This window comes from Phalacrocorax aristotelis, chromosome 2, assembly GCF_949628215.1.
Source record: "Phalacrocorax aristotelis chromosome 2, bGulAri2.1, whole genome shotgun sequence".
In the NCBI taxonomy this organism is placed as follows: Eukaryota; Metazoa; Chordata; class Aves; order Suliformes; family Phalacrocoracidae; genus Phalacrocorax; species Phalacrocorax aristotelis.
Genome location: NC_134277.1, coordinates 139,977,671 through 140,005,052, shown reverse-complemented (window position 1 = coordinate 140,005,052; position 27,382 = coordinate 139,977,671). Strand labels below are relative to the sequence as shown.

At 43.3% G+C, this 27,382-nt stretch overlaps 1 protein-coding gene across 3 annotated transcripts; it reads right to left on the bottom strand.

The window, feature by feature from the left end:
• Positions 1-1,087: 1,087 nt before the first annotated feature.
• LOC142053552 (Y+L amino acid transporter 2-like) lies at positions 1,088-25,938 on the bottom strand. 3 transcript variants are annotated; one of them, XM_075085351.1, is made up of 11 exons: positions 25,646-25,938; positions 25,482-25,570; positions 18,711-19,228; positions 15,512-15,637; positions 10,303-10,447; positions 9,226-9,349; positions 8,354-8,457; positions 7,952-8,048; positions 6,367-6,516; positions 4,303-4,486; positions 1,088-1,432 (listed from the first exon to the last, which is right to left on the bottom strand). In XM_075085351.1, the coding sequence occupies exons 3-11, from the start codon at positions 19,210-19,212 to the stop codon at positions 1,341-1,343; spliced, it is 1,524 nt and encodes a 507-aa protein (XP_074941452.1). In that variant the 5' UTR covers positions 19,213-19,228; positions 25,482-25,570; positions 25,646-25,938; the 3' UTR covers positions 1,088-1,340. The 3 variants fall into 3 exon arrangements, with proteins under 3 accessions (XP_074941452.1, XP_074941453.1, XP_074941454.1); XM_075085352.1 differs by lacking the exon at positions 25,482-25,570; XM_075085353.1 differs by lacking the exons at positions 6,367-6,516; positions 25,646-25,938 and having other exon boundaries at positions 25,482-25,591.
• Between the last annotated feature and the right edge of the window lie 1,444 nt (positions 25,939-27,382).

Sequence of the window (27,382 nt, the reverse complement as noted above, 5' to 3'; positions counted from 1 at the left end):
AAAAGCGGAAGAAGCACCTCTAATATCTTTGTTTTTACCTTAATTTAGTGCATTTTTATTGTTCCTGTTTTGTGTCCGAAGAAAACCCCACTGAAAGAAAACTGCCACAGCAGACGCAATTGAAATGCAAACAGAAGGTTTCACAGGAGCCCTGCCAGCGAGCACTGTGTTGGAGATGCACAAAATTACCCTCCTGCAAATGACCTTACAATGAGGGGAGGGAACGAAGAGAGGTCTAAGTAGCGACGGTTGCCTTCTTCCCTACACCATTGCTCTTTCTCTGGGCAGACATCAATAAAAGGCAGTGATGCTAGAAGCTACAGGGACTTGTGTAAGATTAACTTGGGGTTAATTCATAGAATCAAAAAACGTCCTGAGTCGGAACGGACCTGCAAGGACCACTGAGTCCAACTCCTGCCCCTGCACAGGACAACCCCAAATTTATACCGTATCTCTGAGGGCGTTGTCCAAACGCTTCAGGCTTGATGCCGTGACTGCCTCCCTGGGGAGCCTGTTCCAGTGCCCCACCGCCCTCTGGGTGAGGCACCTTTTCCTAAGATCCAACCTAAACCTCCCCAAGCACATCTTCCTGCCATTCCCTCGGGTCCTGTCATTGGTCACCAGAGAGAAGAGTTATAGCGCTCCACGCAGGTTGTTTTGCTGGAAAGCAAAAGTACTTCCGTTACTGTGGTATAATTTGTTCGTTGAAAATACCTCTCCTGCAAAAGGGTAATGAATGTGGGATATTCTAACAGAATTTAAATGACCAAAAACTTTGGGTTTATCCTTCTGAGACAATATGTCTGCCAGCAATTACGCATTAGACTAGTTTGCCACTAACATGACCTTGACTCAAAGCATGTCTACCAGTTTGAATTACATTTTTTTCACTTTTGCTAAGGATTTGGTTATATTTTTAGAAGTATACTAGTGGCTTCTACTTCCCAACTCAGGTTTTGACCTTGCAAATATCTGGTCTGTCTTTTGTTATGTTTATCAATTAGTTTCTTAGGATTGTGACTAGACCTAATGATTTTCATAACAATTTTGCAATTAGTCTAATATTTAGCACTTATCTACCAAGCAATGTTTGTTCATACAGTGCTTTATAGTTTCAGAGAGTTACATGATAGCTCACTATTAACAAACAGACAGAAAAAAACCCCAAACCTGGAAAACAGAGTGGTTTATAAAACAAGCACAGATCAACAGGCATTGAACTGATGTGTAGTACAATGGTTAGTGCTTTAGCATGACTGAGCACGTGGGGAGAACTTCAGATGACAAAAATTGCTCCGGATAGGTAACGTCAAGGTGCAACTCTCAATGTCAAGGGAACTCTATTTACTCTTAGCTGCTGTAGGTTCCACGTCTATGTCCAGATCCGACAGAGCACAGTAGAAGAGCATCTGAATGTATTTTGTTGTTGTAACTGTAATGCATAGCAAAAACGCGTGAAACAAAGTTATTATATATCTTAGACAAATATAATATGGATCCTGAGGCTTTGAAAGCACTACACAGATATCAGGAAAAACTTAGAACACCTTCATCAATTGGATTAAGCACATATTATAAAGAGCTAAAGGCAAAAAAAGCTCAGTAATTAAAGGGAAAGTCTCCTTTAATGAGCCTTTCTTCAACATTTTCATTGACTTGTCAGACTGATAGTGGAGTTCAAGTGGAATAGAAATATTAAAGTTTTGCTTTTCAAGAGTGCCTGAATTTGACGAGTGGAAAGTACCCTTCTGGCCAATAATTCCTTATTTTATAATTTACAAGAATTCATGGGCTCCTCTGACTCAGATCCCACTCCTTGTGCAGAAAGAGAAGCAACAGTGTCCTGGTATTTCTGCCTTTGAGGGTATCAAACTGCACGCATCTAGTCTTCACAGTCCTTACACGGCTTTTATTGAGCCAACATCCTGAAATGGCTCAACACCACAAATAGCACGGAAACTACCATGCTGCTAGAAAGCTACGACCTAGTTGCCATGACTGAAACTTGGTGGGACGAATCCCATGACTGGAACGTGGCTATCGATGGCTACAGACTTTTCTGAAGGGACAAGTGAGGAAGGAGGGGCAGAGGCATTGCTCTCTACATCAAAAATTCAATACGGTGTGAAGAGCTGTCCCTGTAGAATAACCATGAGTCGGTCGAAAGCTTATGGGCAAGAATCAGAGGCAGAGGCAACAAAGGAAACCTGTGGCCGGTGTCTAGTACAGGCCACCTGATCAAGGGGAGCCTGCTGACAAAGACTTCTTCCTCCAGCTCCAGGAGGCTTCGCGCTCGCAGGCTCTTGTCCTACTGGAAGACTTCAACCACCCCCACCTCTGCTGGAAAAGTAGCATGGCGAGCTGTAGGCAATCCAGGAGATTCCTAGAATGTGTTGAGGATAGCTTCTTGAGCCAGGTTATGGACATCTCTACCCGAGGGGATGCAATACTAGACCTGATGGTCACCAATGCAAGTGAGCTCATAAGTGACGTGAAGATTGGAGGCAACCTGGGCTGCAGCAATCAAGCAGTGGTGGAGTTCACACTCCTGAGGGATGCGGGAAAAGCTAGGAGTATAGTCGGCACCCTCAATTCTAGGAAAGCAGACTTCCAGCTCTTCAAGGAGTTAGTCAGCAGGACCCCCTGGGAAATGGTCCTCAGGGGCAAGGGAAGAGAAGAGGGCTGGCAGATGTTTAAGGACACATTCCATAAAGCGCAAGAGCTCTCAGCTCCCAGGTGTAAGAAATCAGGCAAGCAAGGGAAGAGACCAGCATGGCTGAGTTGAGACATGCTGGTCAAACTAAAGAGCAAGACGGAACTGCACAGGCAGTGGAAGTGGGGACAGGTGTCCTGGGAAGAGTGTAGGTACACTGCACGGTTGTGTAGGGATGGGGTTGAGACGGCCAAGGCGCGGCTGGAGCTGTATTTGGCAAGGGATGCAAAGAATAACAAGAAAGGCAGAGGAGCCAGGAGACCTGCAAGGGTAAGCAAAGAACCTATAGAGAAACTCAGATGGAAGAAGGAGGTTCACCGTATGTGGAAAAAGGGACTGGCCACTTGGGAGGAATATAGGAAAAAAGGGTAGAAAGGAGGACCCGGGGCAGTACCGACCTGTCGGCCTCACTCTGTGCCTGGGAAGATCATGGAACACGTCCTACTAGAAGCTATGTTAAGGCACATTTAGGACAGGGAGGTGATCTGAGGCAGCCAGTATGGCTTCAGGAAGGGCAAGTCCTGCCTGACTAACCCAGTGGCCTTCTATGATGGAGTGACTACATCAGCGGACAAGGGAAGAGCTATAGATGTCATCTCTCTGGACTTGTGTAAGACCTTTGACACTGTCCCCCTCACCATCCTTCTCTCTAAATTGGAAAGATATGGATTTGATGGGTGGACTTTTCGGTGGATGAGGAACTGGTTGGATGTTCACAACGACAGGGTAGTGGTCAATGACTCAATGACCAGATGGAGACCGGTGATGAGTGGTGTCCCTCAGGGGTCTGTACTGGGACTGGTACTATTTAATAGCTTTATCAATGACATAGACAGTGGGCTCGAGTGCACCCTTCAGCAAGTTTGCAGACAGCACCGAGCTGAGCAGTGCCATTGCCACACCTGAAGGACGGGATGTTGTCCAGAGAGACCTAGATAAGCTGGAGAGGTGGGCTTGTGTGAACCTCATGAGGTTCAACAAGGGCAAGTGCAAGGTCCTGCACCTGGTTCAGGGCAACCCTTATTGCAGCCTTCCAGTACTTAAAGGGGGACTATAGGAAAGATGGGGCCAATCTTTTTAGCAAGGCCTGTTGGGACAGGACAAGGGGTAATGGTTTTAAACTAAAGGAGGGTAGATTTAGACTGGATATAAGGAAAACTCTTTTTTACTATGAGGGTGGTGAAACACTGGGAAAGGTTGCCTAGAGAGGTGGTAGGTGCCCCATCCCTAGAAACATTCAAGGCCAGGTTGGACGGGGCTCTGAGCAATCTGATCAAGTTGAAGATGTCCCTGCTCACTGCTGGGAGGTTGGACTAGATGACCTCTAAAGGTGCCTTCCAACCTAACCCATTCTATGATTCTATGATTCTGTATTAAATGACCATATCTAGCCACATATTGGAGCGTTTTTGCAGGTGTGCATGGTTCTGTTTTCAGTACCATGTGATGAAGCAAAGGATCTCAGACACGCTCTATACAGCGTAGTAACACTTCGTAAGGAAAAAGGATTCCTGGAAAAATTATTTCTGTCCTCTGACCAAGCATTCAAGATTTTGGCACACTGACCAGAACAAGATGACGTTGCTTACCAGAGAGCCACTGTAGACATTTAGGTCGTTTTTCAGCTGGCAGATGGACTCCCAAATAATATGCAGGAATGCCTGAGAGGGCAATACCGATGCCAATCAGGGAGTTGATTGTGTCACTGTAGAGAGGAACTATGACCAGCAAAAGGGAACATATACAGTATACTATAGGGAAGAAGAGGTTAAGCTGTGGAGACAAAAGAAATTTCAGTGTTTATTAAAAGATGCAGTAAATATTGCCTTGTCAGGCTTTGCAGATCAAAACTAGACGTGTCAGGAGTAAAAACATAACCATTGACTATATGACTACTCTGCAGGGAATCTTTTGACTGCCTACAGTCACAACAATTTGCTAGCCTCTGTGTGTGCTGCAGAGAGCCTCTTATCTGGTACGCACCTGAATATCTGACCATTTTGATGTTTTCAGGCCTGCACAAGCTGAGTTCCTTTCCTCATTAGTAAGCAATCAACCTCTGAAAGCAGTACTTTAAAACTGAGCAGCAATGGCTACTTTTCCCTCCAACTTCAACTGCAATTTTTTAATTGTAAGTTTGCCTGGGAACTCACTCAGCTAGACCTTCAGATACTGTGTTGATGCTACAGAACTAACGCACCGATGGACGCCATTTTTCCCGGGCACTTAACAAATACCATACCACACCGCACCACAAATAAGGAAAGTTGCAATAACCTCTTCATGGATTTGTTGTGCACTAAAATATCTTTCACTGGCTGTAGTGATGAGCCTTCTCAAGAGTCCAGGACCTGACATTGAATAGTAGCTGAAACTCCTGAGAGTTTACTGGTATTACTATTTCTTTTTCCTTATACAGGATAAAATGTAAGTTGATGAAAACCAACTGCTACGTTTCAGAAAAGGAAAAAGCGTATGCGGAGTTGTGCATTGACGAAGCTGGCAAATGCTGATAGGAATGACACAGTCATTATCAATAATCTGACTGTAATCCTTGCTTTAGTAGAGTCAACAGCAAAACTGCCAATAAGGCAAGATTTAAACTTTACCTTCCACATATTTTAGGGGAGAGTTTGGAAACGATGTGTGAACATGCTTCAGGGGAATTTGGTCTGCTCTGGAAGACTGGAAAGTTTTCTAGCCGTAGCTGCTTAGTAGGTGCTTAACTCCTTTCTTTGACTGTTTTCTTTGAACGTTTTTTTATAATCGGGACGTTACGTTTAAATGGGGAGGGAAAAAAGTGTTGGCCAAAACGGTGCAGGAGGTTATAGGAAGAAATATTTAGATAGGGTGTTAATTTGGATTTCTCATAAGTTTTACCGCATCACCGCAGAGCCAAAACGCAGGTCACAGAGCCAAGAGAGCCCTGGGAACTGGGAGCCAGCACACTGCTTTTTGTGCCTGGGGGAAGCTGTGGTTTTCCGTACCCGCTTCCTGGACAGTCACTGGCCTAACACTAGAAACAAGTTTTAGGCGCGCTTTGTTCCTGTGCAGGCTCCCTCTCCTAACGGATAGCCAGACGCTCTTCTGCAATCAGTCATCACACTTGCATTTTACTACGGCCACTCTGCAGTGGGAGAGAGCACTCAAAATGTGTTTGATTATTTAAGCTTTTGATCTTCTGAGTGAGCAGAAATTTGGGCATTTATGGGCTTTGGAGGGATTTTGCTGAATTTGTTCAGCCCTGTAAGTTTGATCAGAGTATTAACCTCTGTGGAGCCCCCGTCACCAGCTCTACTGAGGTCCGCTGTGAACAACACAAAAGGGGGTTGTTCCTGGATGGGCTAAGAGCCCCAGGCATTTATTCATTCCTTAATTATTTTGAAATAAAGATAGTTATAAGGTTGAATGAAAGGAAAAAGAAATGGTAAATATCATTTCATCCTCACAGCAGAAGTACCAGAGCAGATGTTCTTGTGGAAACTCAAAATGGGGTTTGCGCCTTCTTTTCTTACCTTGTATGTTGAAAGGCTTTCTATGGCTGGGAAATAGTCTGTACCAGGACGGGTAATGTTATGGCTGTGGTATTAAGGATCACATGAACATGTCCCTTAGCTGTCTTTTAGGGCTTGTTTCCTCTCTTGTCTACTTACTTTAATAGGCCGTGGTCTATGCGGCTGAGTATATCTCAAATATACCAGTCCTGTAATGGAGAGACCCACAAAGAGCCAGTAGTTGAAGCAGTAGTAATTAATGAGGAGGAAAACATCTTCCACAAGGAGATAAAGCAAAGTCATTAAGCCCTAGGGATAATAAAAACAAAGACTATTTAATGTGGAAATAAAGACATGTCTTATAAAATAAAGAGGTAGGAAAGTTATAATCCGGCCCATTTCAAACATATTGGGAGTTAGGAGATCAGGTCCTTGCAAGAAGGAGGTACTTCAAACTCTGGGAAATCTGCAAATGTGCTGTGTGAAACATGCTTCTATCTCCTCCTTAAACAGAATGGTGAGACGGCCACATTTGGCTGAAGCGGTGTTGGGTTTGTCAAGTTTATGCTTCAGCACAAGCAGGAAACACTCCTAAGAAGGCCAGATGAGGAGCCCCAGACGCAGCTGCACCATGGAGAAGGCTGCTAGGAAGGTTTCGATAGGCAGCGGCTTACTCTGCTGTTCTGGTTGCCTTCATTTGGAAAGCAAACTTTTAATTGATTTTCACTGTTGGAGGCTCACACAGCCCACTCATACATTGAGACCAGTAGAGTAAATTCTGTGGTATGCAGGTATGCTGTACTGCCTGCATGGAAAGACCTAAAAATACCAGGAATTTAATGTCTGTTTTAAACCGAGGAGCGGAAAAGAATTCCATGTGAAGAACGTGAACGGTGGTGTATTAAGGGAGTATAGCTCATCTTACTGGTGCAAAATGAATCCCCCGAGAAGAATATTCATAATGAGACCATAACTTTTAGCAAACTATTTGATGTCAAACAGGATCAGTGTGATAATCTATTCATACACCATACGTAACACAGGGCAATGGAAGCCACCAGATAAAACACACGTTCACGTAAAAGCAGTGAAATGTTTTAAACAATTCCACCTACTTTGCTTGTGCATATCATTCCCCTTATTTTAATCTGTTAGATTTATGGATTATTTGTTAGAATTGTTTGCACTAAGTCTATACCTTATGGGTCCTCGATTTTGTGTCACAAGATTCATTTGTATAGTGACAGCAGGAAAAGGTCAATATGTCTGTAGGCATCCAACGGTAGGCATTTAATTTTAAGTCCTTTGTCACTATTCTTATTACTAGACTACTAGAAAATTAGCCCACGGCAGGCTCTGAGAGGTGTTCCTGCCATATTCTTCCCCAGTGTCACTCTGAAAACTTACAGAAAGACCTAAACAACTCCTGTCTATACTGTTACATCGTTAGCCATTCTCTGTTTTCTAAGTCATGCTATTGTACTTACTCCTGACTAACCTTGTTCAGAGAGTGTATGAACGTCAATCAAGCCCTCCTCTTTCCACTGATAACAAAATGCCACCAGACAAAATAACACACCACCACACACCCCCAGTGGGATTTAGAAATTGTGGGCACTTGAGGAAGATGCCTCTGGCGCAGGAGAAGCTGGAGAGAAATGGCTGTCAGAGGTGAGGTGTTTATACTGCCCGGGTCCCAAGCCCCGGCTGCCCAGGGCAGGCACGGGGCCAGGCGGTCACTTACATTGAAGAGGAGAGCAGGGACTGGTGTGAGGCGCTTCACATGAATCAAGCTCAGACTGTCCGGGAGGTGTCCTTCCCTGGCCCCAACATAAAAAAGCCTGAAAAGAAGAATAAGAAAACTCAGCCAGACAGTTAGCCAAGGAATAGCTTGTTGCTTTCCAGCAACGGCAGCGTGAGTTCTTTTATTAGTGTATTGTAAATGCTGCCCTCTTCTCAAATGGCTTTAGTTTATCGATTGGTGCTGATCACAGGAACACACGTCAGATAGTAACAATCCTGCCATCATAAATGAACATCTTGACATGGCAAAAATGAACTGTGTCACTTTCACAATGCAGAAGTAAAGAATGCAGTTTAATAACAAATAATTCCTTTGCATTGATGTATATCCTATATTTCATACCTAGATGCTGCAATTATTGATGAGTTTAAGCCACTGTAGCAAGACATGGCCACTGCTATAGGAATTATCCACTTCACATAACTGAGGGTTTCACTGCCAAACGTCTGTAACAGAGGAAGGAAATAATAATGAGGCCCGTTACGTTAAGCATATGGACAATCCTGAGAAACTCTCCTGAAAACACACCAGCCCAAATACAGTGTCATAGCCCACGCTTCCTTCTGAGACCCAGTAATGACTTGGGGAATTAGAATTGGGAAAAACTGATCAGATTCAACATAAAAATGACAGATATGTTTAAAAAAAACCAAAACAAATCTAAGCCTAGTTCCAGTCAGTGAGATAATAGAAGAAGTTGTATTGGCTTTAATGTACTGTACAAATCCTGACTGTAGCAATTCATGAGCTATAATTGTACTTTTGTATAAAATATTGGTAAGGTTTTAAAACACATTTCACTGCAATTTGTTTTGTGTTGAAAAAGTCACAGTGATCCTGCAGCATTAAACAGCACACACTCTACATTAGCATGCTAGCAAAACATCCATGGTTCTTAAACCACCCACACTTCCCATAGCTCTTTCTCTGTCTGGCCCTGGCAAAAGCATCCTCTATGATGAAGTACTGGTAGGAGCAGGATTTGCAGAGTATATCAGAGGATTTTACAGAGGCTGATTTATTCAAGATATTCTTTATATGCACCTTCTAGTACACTGGTGCTCTTACACAAAACCAGTGTTTTAAACAAAGCAACAATCTTCAGCATGGAAATGTTTCAATTGTTTTGCCAAGTATGCTACCCGAGCTTCTCCCACAGTGCCATATACTGCCACATGCAGTAACTTCTGGTTTAATTATTTTATAGAACTTACCACGGCCACTGCATCGCTTGTGAGGAGAGCTGACATGTCCAACACTACATAGTACGCTATGTTAGTCAGCAAGTAAATAACAGTCACAATAGGCATTGAAATTGCAATAGAAAGAGGTAGATTCCTACAAAAGGAAAATGGCAAAATTATTTCATGTTCTTTGAATAAGGACTATTTAAACAGAAGATTGTTCCCAAATCCAACCATTTGGGAACGGATGCCTCCATCACTTTCTGTAATCCACCACTGTGTAATCATAGGGCTACAAAATAATGTGCCATCACGTGTAGAACAATTCCGTCGGCAGCTTAGCTGGCTGCTTGTGGGTCTGTCACAAATTTTAGAGAAAAATCATACATTTATACTTGTAAATTTCATACACTGTCCTTCTATGAAGCAATTTAAGAAAACGCTTAAGCAATGAGATTTAAAGACACACTTAGGTGTTTTTGCGGGAGTAGCACTTTTTTCCTGACTTTGGGACTATGTACGTCCCAAGACAAGGTGGGCTCACTCTGAGTAGGTGAGGCACACCACTCCCACAGGGTGGACGTCCCTGCAGAGGGGAGGAGGTGATACTTCCAGTGCTACTGTGGGCTTTTTCATTTTATTTTGAATAAACCTTTCATCTCTAGTAAAATGAAAGTTTTTTCCCCACAAACAGTAATGCTGAAGATGACATGATAAAACAGTCATGAACCCGAAGCAGTCTTACTCTGCTGGTGGAAAATAAAATAACTGCTCTATCTGACTGAAAAGCAATAGAGGATTTTAGAGATCTAGGTGGACCCACACTTTCCCCTGCTTTCAGCAGGGATTTGGTCTCCTCCTTTATCAATTCTCGCCTAAAGTGGAAGGTTTAAAATACATATATGCAGACAAGTTATTTATCAGCGTGATACAATTGGTCATCAGGAAGGGTTTGCATACTTAGTACTTCTCTCAGAAAGAAGAAGGTTTTTTGCACGAAACTAGTTTGAATAATTTCCAGTCAGAAACAAATGCAGAGCGGCTTGTCCTGCCATCACCTGTCTTAACAGGACACTTCAGGGATTCAGAGGAAAGGCAGCCGTTTACCTCTCAGGGTTCTGCATTTCCTCAGTGACGTAGTTGAGTGTGTCCCATCCCGAGTAAGAGAATAGGGCAGAGTAGAGAGCCAGCGCGATCATCCCTGGATCTGTTGCTGAGCCCTCGAATGGAGCTCTCAGGTTTTCTGTTTCTCCTGTACAAATGGCAGGTACCAAGTGCGTGTTACATTTCAAAGATTACAACATAGGAAGACATCATGCAGGGCTAAAACATTGTGACCACGCTTTTCATTAAGACAGCTTCTGAGTTTAAAAGAAGGCATTGACCGGATCACATCTTCCTCCAGAAGTCTACATCATTCCTCCTCCCAGTCCTCTCTGTATTTAAGGGCTCGGTTCTGCTTTAACAAAGCAAGAGATGAGACTTCTACTGCCACCAAATGCCCTCAGCATTTTGCGTTCCTCACAGTCATGTTTCCTCTCTGCCTTTACCCTCCCTGACCCCACGGATTAATGCAATGGACCCAGAGTGAGAGGGAGATAGGTATGTGGAGCTACACCATACCACCCCTGGGGCCATGGCCGCAAATGGAGGCTCCTCAAGAAGCAAAGGTTTCCCTACTCTCTTGCCTCCAAGCAGAAGGAGGGATCCTAAAAGATTGGTTGAATAGGAACAGGTCCCTGTGGGGGTGGCAGGCGAACCTCCAACTGGCCTACCTCACCTTCCCAGCTGCCCTTACACAACAGATATGGGGCTCTGAACTTGAGGGCCGTGTACATTAGGATGTAGGTGAAGGTCCGTCCAGAAGGTTGCCTAGGGAGAGTCGGTCAGCCCCAGGCATTACAACTTCCTCTGGTAAGAAGAAAAGGAGGGTAATTGTTGTAGGTGATTCCCTTTTATAGGGAACACAGGGCCCAATATGGTGACCATACCCAACCCACAGGGAAGTCTGTTGCCTCCCCGGGGCCTGGGTAAGAGTTGTTACTAGGAAACTCCCTAGTCAGGTACGGCCCTCTGATTACTCTGTGCTACTGGTTATGCAGGTGGACAGTGATGAAGTTGCGGAGAGAAGTCCAAGAGTAATGAAAAGGAACTTCAGGGCACTGGGGAGATTGGTTGAAGGACCAGGAGCACACATAGTGCTTTAGTCAATCCCATCAGTGACAGGGAAGAATACTGAAAGCAACAGGAAAACTCATCTCATTAACACGTGCTCAGAGGCTGGTGCCATCAGTGGAATTTTGGTTTTTTTGATCATGGGGAGGTTTACATGGTACTGGGCCTGCTGGCTGCAGATGGAGGTCATCTGTTTCAAAGGGGGAAGAGGATTCTTGCACATGAGTTGGTGAGTCTCATTGAGAGGGCTTTAAACTAGGTGTGAAGAGGGAAGGGGGTATAGGCAGGCCCACTAGAGAGGAGCCTAGGGGTGGCGTGCCAATGTTGGGGGTGAAACCGATAGCCCGGCCCAAGTGCATCTACACCAATGCACGCAGCACGGGCAACAAACAGGAGGATCTAGAAGCCATTGTGCAGTGGGATAGCTATGACTTAGTCACCACCACAGAGATGTGGTGGAATGACTGTCATGACTGGAGTGCTGCAATGGATGGCTATAAGCTTTTCAGAAGGGATAGGCGAGGAAGGAGAGGTGTTGGGGTGGCTCTATATGTTAGGGAGTGTTTCCGTTATATAGAGCTTGGCAACTGTGATGATAAGGTCAAGTGCTTATGGGTAAGGATGAGGGGGAAGGCCAACAAGGCAGATATCCTGCTGTGTGTCTGTTGTAGACTATCCAACCAGGATGAGGAGGTAGATGAAGTGTTTTACAAGTGGCTGGTAGAGGTCTCACAATTGGTTGCCCTTTTTCTAGTGGGGGAATTCAAGTTACCAAGTCTGCTGGAAACACAACACAGCACAGAAGAAATGGTCTAGGAGGTTCCTGGCGTGTGTAGGAGACAACTTCCTGACACAGCTGGTAAGTGAGTTTACCCAGGGAGGTGCCTCGCTTGACCTCCTGTTCACAAACAGAGAAAGACTGGTGGGGGATGTGGTGGTCAGAGGCCGTCTTGGTGTTAGCCACGATGATATACTAGAGTTCTTGCCTGGCAAAGTAAGAAGCGCGGTCAGGAAAACCACTACCATGGACTTCTGGAGGGCAGACTTTGGCCTGTTCAAGACATGGGTTGGGAGAGTCCCTTGGGAGGCAGTCCTGAAGGACAAAGGGCTCCAGGAAGGCTGGGCTTTCTTCAAGAAGGAAGTCTGGAAGGCGCAGGAGCAGGCTGTCTCCATTGGCACAAGACAAACCAGAGGGGAAGACGACCAGCCTGGCTGAACAGGGAGATTTTGCTGTGTCTCAGGAGAAAAAGGAGAGTTTACCACTTTTGGAAGAAGGGGCAGGCAACTCAACAAGAGTACAGGGATCTCATTAGGTTGTGCAGAGGGACAATTAGAAAGGTAAAAGCCCAGCTAGAATTCAGTCTGGCCATTGTTGTAAAGGATAACAAACAATGTTTTTATGAATATATTAACCACTAGAAGAGAACCAAGGAGAATCTCCATCCTCTATTGGATGTGGAGGGGAACATTGCCAGTGAGGATGATGAGAAGGCTGAGGTGCTTAATGCCTTCTGTGTCTCAGTCTTTAATAGTCAGACCAGTTATCCACATGTCCTGCCAGGAGCCTGCTCCAGCACAGGCTTCCTACATGGACACAGACTCCTTTGGGCACATCCACCTGGTCCGACAGGAAGGAGGATCCAGGGGAGTGCAGGCCTGTCAGCGTGACCTCAGTACCAGGGAAGATCATGGAGCGGTTAATTTTGAGTGAGCTCACCAAGCATGTGCAGGACAACCAGGGGATCAGGCCCAGCCAGCATGGCTTCATGAAAGGCAGGTCCTGCCTGACCAACCTGATCTCCTTCTATGACCAGGTGGCCTGCATAGTGGATGAGGGAAAGGCTGTGGACATTGTCTCCTTGGACTTTAGCAAAGCCATTTAAAACTGTCTCCCACCACAGCCACCTAGAGAAGCTGGAGGCTCATGGCTTAGACAGGTGTGCTCTTCACTGGGTAAAAAACTGGCTGGATGACAAGCCCAGAGAGTTGGGATGAATGGAGCTAAATCCAGTTGGTGGCCGGTCAGAAGCGGGGTTCCCAAGGGCTCAGCCTTGTTAATATCTTTATCAATGATCTGGATGAGGGGATCGAGTGCATCTTCAGTAAGTTTGCAGACGACACCAAGTTGGGCAGGGGTGCTGATCTGCTCGAGGGTAGGAAGGTTCTACAGAGGGACCTGGACAGGCTGGATCAATGGGCCAAGACCAACTGTATGAGGTTCAACAAGGTCAAGTGCTGGGTACTGAACTTTGGTCACAACAACCCCATGCAACGCTACAGGCTTGGGGAAGAGTGGCTGGAAAGCTCCCAGCTGAGAAGGACCTGGGGGGTGTTGGTCGACAGCTGGCTGAACATGAGCCAGCAGTGTGCCCAGGTGGCCAAGGAGGCCAACACTATCCTGGATGTATCAGGAACAGTGTGGCGAGCAGGAGCAGGGCAGTTGTCGTGCCCCTGTACTCGGCACTGGTGAGGCCGTACCTCGAATACTGCGTTCAGTTTTGGGGCCCTCAGTGCAAGAGGAGATTGAGTAGACAAAGCAGAAGGGCAAAAAAGCTGGTGAAGGGTCTGGAAAGCAAGCCTTATGTGGAGAGGACGAGAGGACATGACTTCAAGGTGCATCACAGGAGGCTTACATTGGGTATTAGGAAAAATTTCTTTACTGAAGGAGTAGTCATTCATTGGAATGGGCTGCCCAGAGAGGTGGTAGATTCACTGTCCCTGGAGTTATTAAAAAAATGTGTAGGTGGCACTTCAGGGCATGGTGGTGTTGGGTTGACGGTTGGACTTGATGATAATGTCTTTTCCAACCTTAATTATTCTATGTTTCTTACAATTCTATGATGTGGATGCACGAGCAGAGGGAATGGCCCCTGGGCCAAACCGCGTTGTGGCAGCTTCACGTACGTGAGCGGGCTGGGAGTTTTGACAGGGTCAATTTGAAAGCACGTGTAAATTTGTGACTGTGATAACAGGGCAAGGCCTCTATAGTGGTGCAGCTTTTATAGACATCATGGACTCACACCTCTGTAAAACTGCAGCAGCTTCATGCAGGGAACTATTCATTCATAAAAGTGTGGCCATTAAGCAGAGCTTTCCCTCCGCATCTTCACATTCTTGCCCATAGGGCTGGGTTTGTTGCTCAGGTTTCTTTGGACTTGAACAAACCCGAGACAACTTGCATGCATGGGTAACAGCTACAGAATTAAGCTGTCTTAAAGTCTGGTGTTGCTTTAGATCATAACAGCCAATGCATTAGAACTACAGCTGAGGAAAGCAGAAGGCAGCAGACAAGTGAAAACAAGCACGCTCAGTAGGTTTGTCTAGCTAGTTTCAGCAGGAGAAAAAGAATTTCACAGGAAAGGAAAATGAAGAAATCCTAGTAACTAAGCAACAGAGCTAGAGTTGGAAGAGACCTCGCTGTACCAGAGATGCAAATTAATAAAGTCAAATCTATTGTCACACGCCAAGATCAGAGGTAGCACTGGAAAAAACTAGTCTCTGGCTTTTCAGTGTATTCACTTCAGTCCAGGTACTGCTGCTACAGGGTGGCTCATCTGTCCTGTGGTGTCTTACAGTACCGCAGTGATTCAAAGGACCACAGTATTACAGCCTTTTCCCTTGTTTCTAGGAACAAGCACGCCCTCTCACCAATGAAGGAAAGGACCTCCCCTGTCCTCTCCCCACGCAGGGCGCCGTGTCGGCTCTCTGCCACGGGCAGGGCAGGGAGAGCGGCGGGGTGAGGAGCGACGCAAAGGATGTGTCCGGCAACTTCTGCTGTGCTGTCCTGTCACAGGACAAGTAGCAACACTAGCCTTTAACATGCGTGAGTCAGAGACACTGAGGCTGACTTTAAAGCAGTTAGCACTGAACCGATGTTAATTCAGCTGCTATTTGCTACTCAGCCTGAGCAGCGTAGAACTTGGTGTGTGTTGGTTTGCCACACTGAGGGTAGAAGAAGAATTCAACCCCCGTTGCTTAACGAGCCTTAAAATTCCTCTAATCCTCCTATGGCAGACAGGTGTTTTCCAGTGTAATTAGCACTTCTTGTGTTAGTCTTAGGAAGTCTGATCTTCCTGCACAGATTTTGAAACTCCTATATGGTTCGTTTTTAAGAATTGAAGTAAATGAAAAACATTCTCACCTTTACCGATTTTGTAGAGGCCAACAGATATCACCAAGATGAGAGCCATAACTTTTGCATATGTGAAAATATCTTGTACACGGGTTCCCCACTTCACATTAACACAATTAATAAAAGTTAAGGAACCTGTAGAGAAACAGAATATGCATGAGAGGAGCACTGATCTTTCATAATATCACCTAAAGCACATTTCAAATACTTTCTTCCAGATCCCACCCCTCTTTCAAGAAATAAAGCCAAACCAAATCTCACCATTTCAAGACCACCTGGACTTATTAAAAAGAATGAAATACCTGATTTAAAAGTTACACAATAGTTTTTTGGAGGATACTTTTTTCCTGACAGTAGGTAAGACAAAACGCATCACATTTTGAATTTTAGGACTCACTCCTGCTCCTTTCAAATAACCTTTGAATGTTACTACAGCCAGCAGAGTTGCTCACATGCAGAAGGTGATCTTTCTCTAGAGTCTTGTCTTTATGCTGAAGTTCTTCCTGAAGTTCTCCATGCCAATGTGAACCCTAGTCTACGTAGAGCGTAAGGACAGCTTCTGCACCAAAAAGCTGGGACGTGCTTGACCAGATGCTGAACTGAGCCAGGCCAGCATGCTGTTAGTCTGTGCCCTTGGCTTAGCAGCTGTGTCGTTCATGCTTTGACCCCAGCCCTGAAGATTACAGAAGTACTTACTTTGAGAGTTCTCTCAAGCCTCAATTTTGATGGAATTGAATATAAATAACAAAGCAGTGTGGTTGCAGAGAGTGGGTGGGATCAGTTAATTTTCCTTTCCTCCTTCTGCCGTATTCTTTGCATTCAGTTTTGTTGGAGAAGTTAGACCCCGATGAGCAGCTAAAGCACTGTGACCAGCACTGCTGCTCGGCTGGTGGCGCGTCCAGCCAGAGCTCCAGCCGTGTGCCCACCTCCTCTCGCTCTAGTACACGCACACACAGCATCACAGGCAACTTCTCTCTCTTACAACTCCATAACTCAAAACAGGGGTAGACGAGGAAAGGAAAGGGTATGCATTGGTACCAGGTACAAAGCCCAGCTGCTGGCTTCGTACAGCAGGCCAAATGCAGCACGGGCGGTCCAGAGCGCTCCCAAGCATGGATCAAAATGGGCTACTTCTTCTCTAGCAGTCTTGTTGGTCTTTCCTTGTCTTTCTTTGACCTGCTTATAATCTCCACTTCAGTTTTGAAAAGAAGAGAAAGGGTTTTGTGGTGCTTAAAATGAAAACCATTTAGAAACCTTTCTATGTAGGAAGGAAATCAGCATCCACCCACGGATGCTCACAGACTTCTTGCCTTCATTATCACAAGTGACTCTGCATATTTGCCAGAGAGTCCTGTCATCTGTCAAGGTAATAAGAGACCTATTGACAGGAGTGGGATCTGATTTGCCTCCACTATTTCCCCTTAATATACCAAAAGTGTGCAATGGGGACAGAACTTTGGTTTTATTCTGGTATTAAAAAATCCCAAAAGGTTCTACAATGATTGCTCATGCCTAGTGTCACGTTTGAATATAATTTTAAACCTGTCTGTAAATAATGACTTCTGTAAACCTTGCTGTGGTAAATGTGGCATTTATATTGAAATAAGATTTTATGCTCTATAGTTAAAAAAATGTGCCCTCAGTGGAACTTAACCATATAACTCTTTCTTAAAAGTATGGTAACACAGATCAGTTACTGTTAGAATTATAGGTCTACGTCTTGAAAATTATAAATTCAGTGTTGACTGATGTTTTTAGTACTGAACATTTAGGGGTCATTTGTGATGCTATGAAGTGCTATTTCAAACACTGCAAAGGGTATGGTTACTGCATCTTCGTATGACACATATCCTGTATCACGTGATGCAGTGCAATTCAGTTCAAGGCAACGGGATCTTGACATGGAATTCCCAGTAAATTCTAGTCCATATATATGGTTAAATAAGCTCTCCACTCTGTTGGTGAAGTGCCAGTTAAATCCATGATCCTGAGCCTTGCCTAAATTGCTCAAGGTAGGAATATATTTGCTATCTGTCACTGCTAAATTGCGTCTCACGGCTAATATAATACCCTGTAATTTTCCCTACAGTCTGGACTGTTACTCAAAATGCTAAGCCTAGTCAGTGGTGAGGCAGCTACTTTACTGTATGAGAAAGCAGCAGCTGCCAGCCACAGCAGGGGCATGACTCAGAAATCAGAGGTGCTGCAGCACACAGCTGAATCGCATGAAGACCTCAGCAAGACTAACTACAAAAATGAAGGCTTAAAGAAATATCAGCAATTGAAGGCTGCTTCTCTTAAGTGTTAGGATTTCATGAGGGGGACCTAGAACACTGGGAAAAGCAATTTTGGTCTAATAAATCACTGCTTTTCTGTGCAAGTGGAGAATTTCAGCTGACAAACTCTTTTGGTGTAGGGTTAGTTCCCTTTTTGAATGCTGAGTGGTCATGATGGTCTCAAGCTCCTGCACAGAGCCTCTTTCAGAAGTGGACTTCCTCTGCACCACAGTGGCAAGAGTCAGGGCCACAGAGAAAACACCTTCTCAGAACTGTCAGTATACATTACACTATCTTAATTTAAAATTACTTATCCTTTTGGAAGCTTTGGTTGAGTTGTACATTTTAAGCCATTTTTAAGAGATCGTGCGATAGCACGGCCTAAAAGGAACACATATTCCATCTTGACAAATCCACGTTTAAAAGGAAAAGAATCTGAGTGCAGTTCATCTACCAGAGGATAGGTTTGTAAGGCTCATCCCTGTGGTTACCTAAGACATAAAGTCATGACAAAGTCAACTCTGATTACACTACACATTTTTTCTGGAGACAAACTTAATATTAGGCAGAACATTATTAATTCCATGTGATTTTTGAGATTTCTGTTCATTTTTTGTGATGTGCAAGAAATAGGGGAGAGAGGACACGGACCAAGCGCAGGCTGTGAATTAGGTGAATGATCCATAGATGTATGTACCTTTAACCAGCAGTCACAGTTTCCCCCCAGAGAAGTGGCTGTAATTGTCCTCTCCCCTCTAACAATCCTAGCCCTAGATAAAATCCATCTGGAGTACAGATTATTAGATCCCAAGAACTTGTTTTAGAGAGGCAGTAATTATTTTCACAGAAGGAGAAGGAATAGAAGTTCTGAAAAATCCCCTGGGCACCTACAAGTATAGTTCTTAACTTCTAGGAATCATAACTTTACTTACAAATACAAGCAGCTGCAATCAACCTGACTGCATCGTACGGCGGCTCACATTGAGGAAAAATTGGTTGAACAATATAGTTAGCAAAGGTGATTGCTATCACTGCCTGGGTAGTTGGTTCGATAATTAGCAAGGAAGACCACAGTCGGATGAAGGCTACAAAGGAACCAAAGGCTTCCAGGATATAGGCATAACTGGCTCCAGATTTAACAATGGATGTTCCCAATTCAGCGTAACACAAAGCTCCAAACAGTGAAAACATCCCACCAAGTGCCCAGATGACTAGTGAGAGTCCATAGGAGGCACTGTACATTAAAACACCTCTGGGTGATACAAATATCCCAGAGCCAATCATGTTCCCTACAATTAAAGAAACTCCATTTAGTAACGTGATTTCTTTTTTCATCTGCATTTTTTCACTTGTGTCTGCCATGTTGTCCATTTCAGCATTTCCATTTTTAGTTTTGGGTTTTTTATTGCAGCATATTTGCCAGGGGAATGGCATCCTCGACTACTGTTACCTGAAAACAAAGGAAGAGAACATCTTTTGTAGCACACATGGCATCAGAGACATAGATGAGATAATTAGTAGACAAGGCATAAATGGTAGAAAGAGCAATTATTTTGCCTATTTTTTATCTTGCAGCCCAGGAACCACATACTACTGGATTTTCTTAACTTCTACTGTTCCTTACCTTTTCAATGGATAAAAGTGAGGCCACAGTCTTTGGTTATAGATTCTGAACCTTTGATGAACTCCAAGTACACTTCTATTACTTATCTTGAATTGTAATTCTATGTTCTGTTATTGAAGTTACCTTAGGACAGAAAGAGACTCTGTACCCCTGGAAACATACTCTAATACAGCTAGAGTGTCCCACACAGGTATACCTCTCCCTAAGTTTTGCTCTCATCCCAGGAAGGACTTCACTTCATTATTATTTGTTTCATCAAATCGCACCCACCTGAAAATTATCTGCTGAGGAACAGCAGAGAAAAGAGAAAAGTTTACTCAGGAACTCCAGCCTCAGGAGGTTAATGCTAATGTCAGGATAAAGAAAAGAGCTTTAGTTGTCCCTAGAGATGAGATTGCTGCTGCAGTGAATAATGCAGCTTGTTTAGTTACTAACCTCACTTGATTTCTGGCAGAAGCCACTCGCATGCATAGGGACTGAGTTTTGAACACCCTGTTCCTGGAATGCTTTTGTGTAAGGGAGCCCAGCAAAACATGACTGTAAAAGCTTCCCACTCCGATGCTCACAGGGCGGGATCCAAGTATGGGGGGAGCTGGGAAGAATGATGTAACTGCATAGTTACGTCAATAAGTCAGCCTTGTGCAGACATCGCACCCCTCTGGGGCTGTGGTCCTCAGGGGCAGGGAAGGGAAATATAACAGCCGGGACCGTAGCGGCCGTCTCAGTTCTTTGGTCCTGCTGACCCATACCGATGCTTACTTAGAACAATGATTTCTTTTGGTGCCTGCCTCAAAAGAAATGTATTTGTCCTTCCCTTGCCCCCTCCACACGCACTCTAAAACACTTCCAAAGAAAACTTCCTCAAAATTGTGTGAGCCAAAGCCAAGTTCTCCAAGCAGAACAAAGCTCCCCCGTGCGACGCTGGCCAAAACCATTTGACCACAACTTCATGTTGTTAAAGGGTGGGTCATTGGCCAGTTTAAAACAACCAACCTGCCCTCCCCAAACTTCCCAAAAGGTTTGCTTTCCTTTGTAAAGTATGTCTGGTTTAGCACCCCTGAATAATTTATAATTGGATGTGTTCTTTTCCAGCTTTTTTTTGGTGCAACTCAGTTTTCTAGTTGATCAGATAACCAATGAGGCCTGATGAGGATTACGTATTGAAAGATGTCAAACTCTCTTGAAAGATTAAATGCTTCTCTCATCCCAGTGGCACTTTCTCTAACCGCAGGAGCACTGTGGGAACATCGGGGTAATCTTAAACATTAATTTTTGCAATAGGTGTTCAAGCATGACTGCTGAGTCTCCTGTCTTTTGCTGACCTCCTCTTCACACATGGGTGTCGCCTCTTACTTCTTCCTTTGTGCCTCTAAGAAGAAAAAAGTCACCTTGGTCTGGGGGGAGGAGTTTCAGGCATCCAATACAACAGTCACATATCTTCCTTAAAATTCCTGGTAAGCACTCCCAGTTTCCTACCACAATCACATTTTTTTCTGATTGTGTGAAAGAAAGGAGTGGAAATATGTATGTCTGTTTCGCCCTGTCCCGTCTGTGTCCCCTTCCCCCCTACTCCCCCGAAATACATGCTAATACTTCTAGAACTTCCTGGCTCCTTTTCTGCTCTCCACAGCATGGGAGATGTTGACAGAAATCTCCTCCCATGATCACAGCTGTCGGACCAGAGGGCCCATCAGCACAGCAGCACACTAGAAATTTGGGCAGAACTCTGTATTAAGATGTCTTTGGCAGCAGAGCTCATTTAAAATCACATAGTGCTTCTTGTGCCTAATCTGGTATTTTTTTCATCTCTTATTTTTTATTTTATTTTTAAATGTGGGTCATTCAGAGGCCTACTGTGAGCCAAAATGCACTGTTGTTTAAGTGGGTACAGCTCAAAGGGAATGAGAATTTAAAATGCAGCTGTTCCTGAGATGATGTGAATGTGGAGCTATGCAAGTAGTGATCAAAAACAATGGCTATCTGTTTTCCTGAAATGAAGTCTTACTGATAAATGACATGAAGTTATTTTCCTGTAAAGTAGGATGAATAATGCAGTTGGTAGGTTTTCACTAGTACAGGTAACTGGCATACATAATATCCAACAAGAACTTTGAGGTCTAGTGCAGATGACCTGGTAGCTAAAGGGAGTTTGAGCATCTAAATTGGCAATGCTACTAGAGCCTAGTATAACTTTTACAATTTGTAGCTTTCATGACAGCACAAAGGTAATGATTATTTTCTAAAGTAACACAACGTTTTGCACATTTTTAATTCCCTCTTGTGCTAACGAAAGATTATTTCAGATCTCCAAAAACGTGTAACCAGAGCTGTGTAGGGATATATTTCTTTCACAAATAAGTGACTGTGGATGAAACTACTTTGAACAAAAAACAACCAGAAGAAGAAACAGATCAAACTTCTGTACTTTGAGAGATGTCACATTAGCAAAACTTTTAACTAGACCCTGAATTAAGTCCAGGAGTAGGTACAGCCTGAGAACCAAAGGATAAGAGATTCTGTTACCGTAACCAAGGTGTGTAACTTCACTGTAGTTAAGTTACCCCAATTTATATCAGCTGGAAATCTGCAAGAAAGTAGCAATTTGAGAACAAAAACATTTAAACAGCTTCTGCCTGGTCCTGTTCCCCACCACCCCCACTCAAATCAAAAGCAATATTCCCACTAGCTTTGACAGGGCACTGATTTCATTCACTGCGGTGACAATGTTGAAGTTGTTATTGATTTCTTTATTCAGGACTATGTCTTCCTTAAATAAACAATGTTTGAGTGAAGCAGGACTTATGGTGGTTCTTAGCAAAGTCTTCATACTATTACGAAAATCAGCGGAATATAGGAAATAGTCTCCTGTACAGGTCTTCGTCTGTAATAGGAAAATGAGAAGAATTTTTTCTCAAAAGTATAAAGAATTTCCTGCTGTTACAATCCAGGCAGTGATGAAAGCAATTTGAGCATATCCCCAATGTCGCCCTCATTTATAGCTTCTGCTATTTTCTTCCTACTGACCCTGGCCCACAGTTCTGCCTTAGTGTCACCGCTGTCACTTTGTCCTCATCCTACCGTCTTTCCTTTCTGGGGCCACCACTGCTGTTTCTGCCTCAAGATCGTGTCCCAAGAAGCTTAAGCTAAGAAGCGCAGCTGTTCAAGCACGTCTCTGTTCTCTGTCACTTGGGCACCTCCGTAAGTGCAGTAATTTATGCGGTAATTTAAAAACGGAGGTTCTTTGCATTCAGGCATTCTGCTTTAGCATGGTTGAGTTTTTAAAGGCTAACCCTACAGAAATAGTAAAACTTTATGGCACCAAAAATATAAGTACAGGTATTTTAGTATCTCTTGTGGATGAAGTCTGAAGAGCAAGTCATAAAAGCTTCCTGACATGAAGGAAGGTCCCTGTTCTCTTGGTCCCCGTGGACTGTGACAAGCAGAAAGAGCTTCTGCGCTCTTGAAATCAGAGATTCAGACAGGCATCGACATGCCAGTGTGCCTCGGAGCCTGCAGCAGGCTAAATGAAAGCTGCAAACACTTGCCTGTGCCTGCGTCAGTAAGGGAGCTCGACTACAGAACTTCAGCACCCTGTTTTCCTGCAGGTCCTGCTCTTCCTTAGGGCCTCTCTTGACAAACAGAGGAAAATTTTCCTCTCAGAGACAAAAGAGAATGCCTTGGGAGCACACACAGGCATAATGGCCCTAAATTCTTTACAGTCTCCTGTTTACCTCCCGACTGTATGTACAAAGAACAACAGAAAGGAACTCGCAGAGCGACACCTGAGAAGTTCAGGTGATTCTCCACAGCTCAGTTTTTTCATCAAGCCACTGCCAGAAACCATACAGAAAAGTGCAGGAAGAAGGGACAGCTGGATAGAAGTTGAAAACCGAAGTTGAAATCAAAGTCAGTTCTTCCATAAATTAGTGCAGGACTGGTTTGTCAGGCCAGGGTTTTCTCAGACACTTGCCATCCTTCAGGGATCCACATGCTCATGAGCGATTCCCTCCTCCTCCTCCTCGATTTGGCAATCAACCTTTGCCAAATAATTAAGTAAGGCTTGGTCAGGGGTTATGGAAGTGTGAACGGCTCCATAGATTTCCAGAGGGACCCAGCTGCCTCAATTTGTTAGGACCCTTTGAAATTCTCAGCTTTTAATTCAAGAAGTACTAGGGAATAAATCCGAGGAGCTCTCTCAGAGACCAAATAATATTTGCAGATTCCATTGGAAACTGAGGGCATTTAGAAAGTCATCTCCTATGAAAGATGTTGGAACATGCTGGACAGCAAATTTACTCCTTAATATTATTTCAGATACTTTCACGGCCTTTTCTCTCAGTGATTGTTGTCTACTGCTGCATCATTTCACAATAATGAAAGTGTGCTGTGCCATCAATAAACAGCAAAGTCAAACCAGGCAATGAAAGTGGTAAAACCCCAATATTTTCTCATTTCAGTTGGCAAATGGATGACATTAAGGATGTTGTTTAAAAAAAAAACACAACAAAATCCAGTGTATTTTAATTAAGTTTGTATTAGGAAACAATATATGTGTAGAAAGCCGTTTTAAAGTCATGAGCAATCTCTTATTTTCCCCAAGTACACTCTAGGAAGTTTTTTTTCCTGCGTGCAGCAGATTGACCAAAATAAAAATCCCCAGTCATATATATTTCTATGAGTAGCTATTGGAACATGAAATCAGAAGAGCCAGCCGTTTTCAACAAGACCAAAATGTGTAGATCAAACCTCAAAACACTGTTTTTTTAGCATGAGCATCAACAGGTCTTAAAAGGAGTATTCCTGGCAGATTACACTGATGAACAACTTCCAGTGTAAGAGAAGATCAAGCAAACGAAAGAAACTTATGTGTGAGGAAGGAACAGCATAGAATAAAACTTTTAGCAATAATAATAAGAAAAGAAACTACAACAATAGAAAAACCAGTTTGATGTCCTCTGAAGAAAACATATCCCACAGCAGTAGGGAAGGAGATTTCCTTTTGGTTTTTGCATTATGTGTTTATAAAAATACTCAGTAAATTAATTCTTCACATGCTCCAATCACATCTGTATGGTTTCCCCATCAGGGGGACTTGCTCCACCCTTGCTACTCCATTCCCACCCCAAAGCAAATCACATAGGATATTTGAGAGAGAAGCTATGGTGGTCCAAATCTAGGAATGTATTAAAAAGAGAAGGTAGCAGCTTATCAGAGAGTAGGTGATGCGCTTGTTCCCTTTAGCAGAAAGGCTACTGTAACTGAATAGTGACTCTCTAGCTGCTGCTCTAAATAAGCACACATCTGTTGCACTAGGATGGGTAAGATAATGCTGATACGAATAGCCTCTTCTCTCACTCTTGGTTTAGCCTTGCCTTTAGCTGCTGTTTTTGATACAGTCGCATGAATACTAAAATCAACGAGAGCTTTCAAGAAAGAAGATCCCAGACTCCCCTGGAATGTGGTTTCTCCAAACAACCTCAGCTGAGGTCATTAGCAGGCAGAAGCAGGCAGCTGAAATATCTGCTGCTCTCTATTCTTTAGGAAGCTGGGATAGAAATTAGACAAAAGGAAAGTTAAAAAAAAATAATTTAAAAATCCTTCATCCAGGTGTCACTGAAACCAAGAACAACATTTTCCCAGGTGCTAATGTGAAAAAATACAACCTAGTGCCTTCTTGTTAATTTAGAAAGCCAGAATGAGACTTGTTACTAGCACTGTACACAAAGATGTTGTTTATTATTGCATCATAACTTGCCAAAGCAGAAGGATTTTCAGAATGGGGAGACTAGCAAAGAGTGGTAGTTAACTGAAAATCGTAGGTATTATTTTATTTCAAACAACTTAATGTTTTTAAGTTTACTTTTGTTTCTATATTTTCTTTTAAATTTAATCTACTCATTATTAAATATTTTTCAACTTAGTTATCTTTCTTAACTGGAGAACTATACATCTGTGGTTTTTCTAATAATTTATGACATGCATGGTACACAAAATAGATTGATCTCATGTTAATATCTTAATTAAATAAGCCTTATAAAATAGTTAAGATAAAAAATAAACAAATAAAGAAATTACTTACACAATGTATTCAGCTTTGTCTTCTGAAACAATATGTTGCCCTGTCAATTAAGTGCTTTTGGAAAGCCAGTATGCCATACAGCACAATATCTACCGAAACAAGTAACCATTCAGAAATCAGTTTTCTGGGCAGAGCAAAAAGTTAATGAATGCAAGAGGACTAACCTGGGATTTTTGTTTTCCATGAACGACCAGGCCAATAGCAAGTCAAAAAATTGTATTCATGTGTCAAAGGGCATCTGGAAGCAGCTGATTCAGCAGGTCAAGAGTCTTAAGTCATTGGACTCAGTTGAGGATTCAGATAAAGGACTTCATGAAAATGAGCTACTTATCCACACAGGAAAGTGAAATAATTTAATTCAGAGCTATCTCTCCATTCAGCCTCAGTAATCCAACTGGAAAACAAGCAGGAGAGTTGCATCATGTTGCACATTCCATTCTGTAACCCATAGTGACTCAAAGGAATAATAAAAACAACGCAAGTCTTTCTAATATAAGTCAGTGCTCCGCCTATTTCTTCCTTTTAAAGTCACATCTTGTAAAAACATGCTTTCTGTGATAGATTGAGACAGGTCTACAGTTAATGTTTATACAGAAATGGCTGTGCTTTTTTAAAACAGAGTTCCAAGCAGGGATGTGACAAGTATTTTGAATAGACAGCCTCCAAGTTACTTTATTTTCATCTGTGAAGGGCAGTTATTTATCCCTGAGAGCTCTTTATGTCTGCCTGAAGAGATTGCACAACTCCAGCTGCCTGCAAGTGTATCGTTATGTACATCATAACATATCAAGAATCATTTTGGCAACAGAATTGTTTTGCATGGATGTTGCTCTCTGCTGGAAGCGCAGAGAACCTGAGTGCCATATTCTTTGATCAGGGCCTCTGCCATCTTATAATCTTTTTCTTCTGTCAGGGCAGTGTTAACAGACTATAGCCTAGAAGCCAGAATGCATATCTCCAAGAATTCATAATTACTTTCACTGTGAAATTTGAACTTGAATTTGTCCTGTTTGTGATCTGGGGCAGCAGACTGGTTTTTGATTGAGTGCTACACTGAGAGACTCTGTCATCAGACATTTGTCCCCTTAGAGCTGGAGAGCACCTTTATATTGTTCATATATCCCCCTCCTAAGCCACTTTCAGCCTTTGTTTTAGTTCTGTGTAGGCTGCATGTTGGAACACGAAACAAAACGAAACAAAACATTTTCTTCATTAACGCTTCCCTTATTGCTATTGGTCTGACCCTGATGGTTATGTCATACCTGACACTTCCCACAAATTTACGGTATCAGCACATAAATCAGCATTAAGCAATAATGCTGATTTATAAAGGATGCAGTGTGCATGAAAAACATTTCTTTCCTGAACATGTCTTCTCTGAACACAAAATCTAGTTCCCTTGCGAGGGAAGATGACACTTATTTGCATTTTAAGTGAGCAGGATGGATAATGTGAAGAAGTGAATGTAGCTTGCTTTGTAATATATTAAGTGTGATTAAAAAGATACTGCCAAACACCTTCTGCCATTATCTGCCAGAGTCTGAATGACGAACAGAGGCCACCCTTTTTGTTGTCTTGGTAAAATCTGATATTTACTTACTTTCCCATGAAGTTGATGCAGGATAGAGCCTAGTGTACAGACCAGGTCAAGAAACCTCTACCAACCATGGTAACTCAAGTTATGGGAGAAGAATGTGAGGATCCACAATGCACAGCACATACAGCAGTGAACTCGATAGCTGGTCAGTGTGACAACAACACATGCAGGCCTGAGCTCTGGTTGGCGTTGGCTTGCTCATCATTATATGTACATTAGATGCATGTAATGCACATGCATATATATGTGTGTGTGTCTGTATACATGTATGTATACACACATGTGCATTATATGCATATGCACA

Bases quoted from the DNA above. Each gene is read 5' to 3' on its own strand.
- LOC142053552 (XM_075085351.1), bottom strand. From the start codon at position 19,212: ATGCCATTCCCCTGGCAAATATGCTGCAATAAAAAACCCAAAACTAAA. The intron at 15,638-18,710 runs GTAAGTAAAGTT...GTTTCTCTACAG, and splicing joins GATTGCAGCTGCTTGTATTT to GTTCCTTAACTTTTATTAAT. The intron at 9,350-10,302 runs GTAAACGGCTGC...TTCCTTTTGTAG, and splicing joins GAAATGCAGAACCCTGAGAG to GAATCTACCTCTTTCTATTG.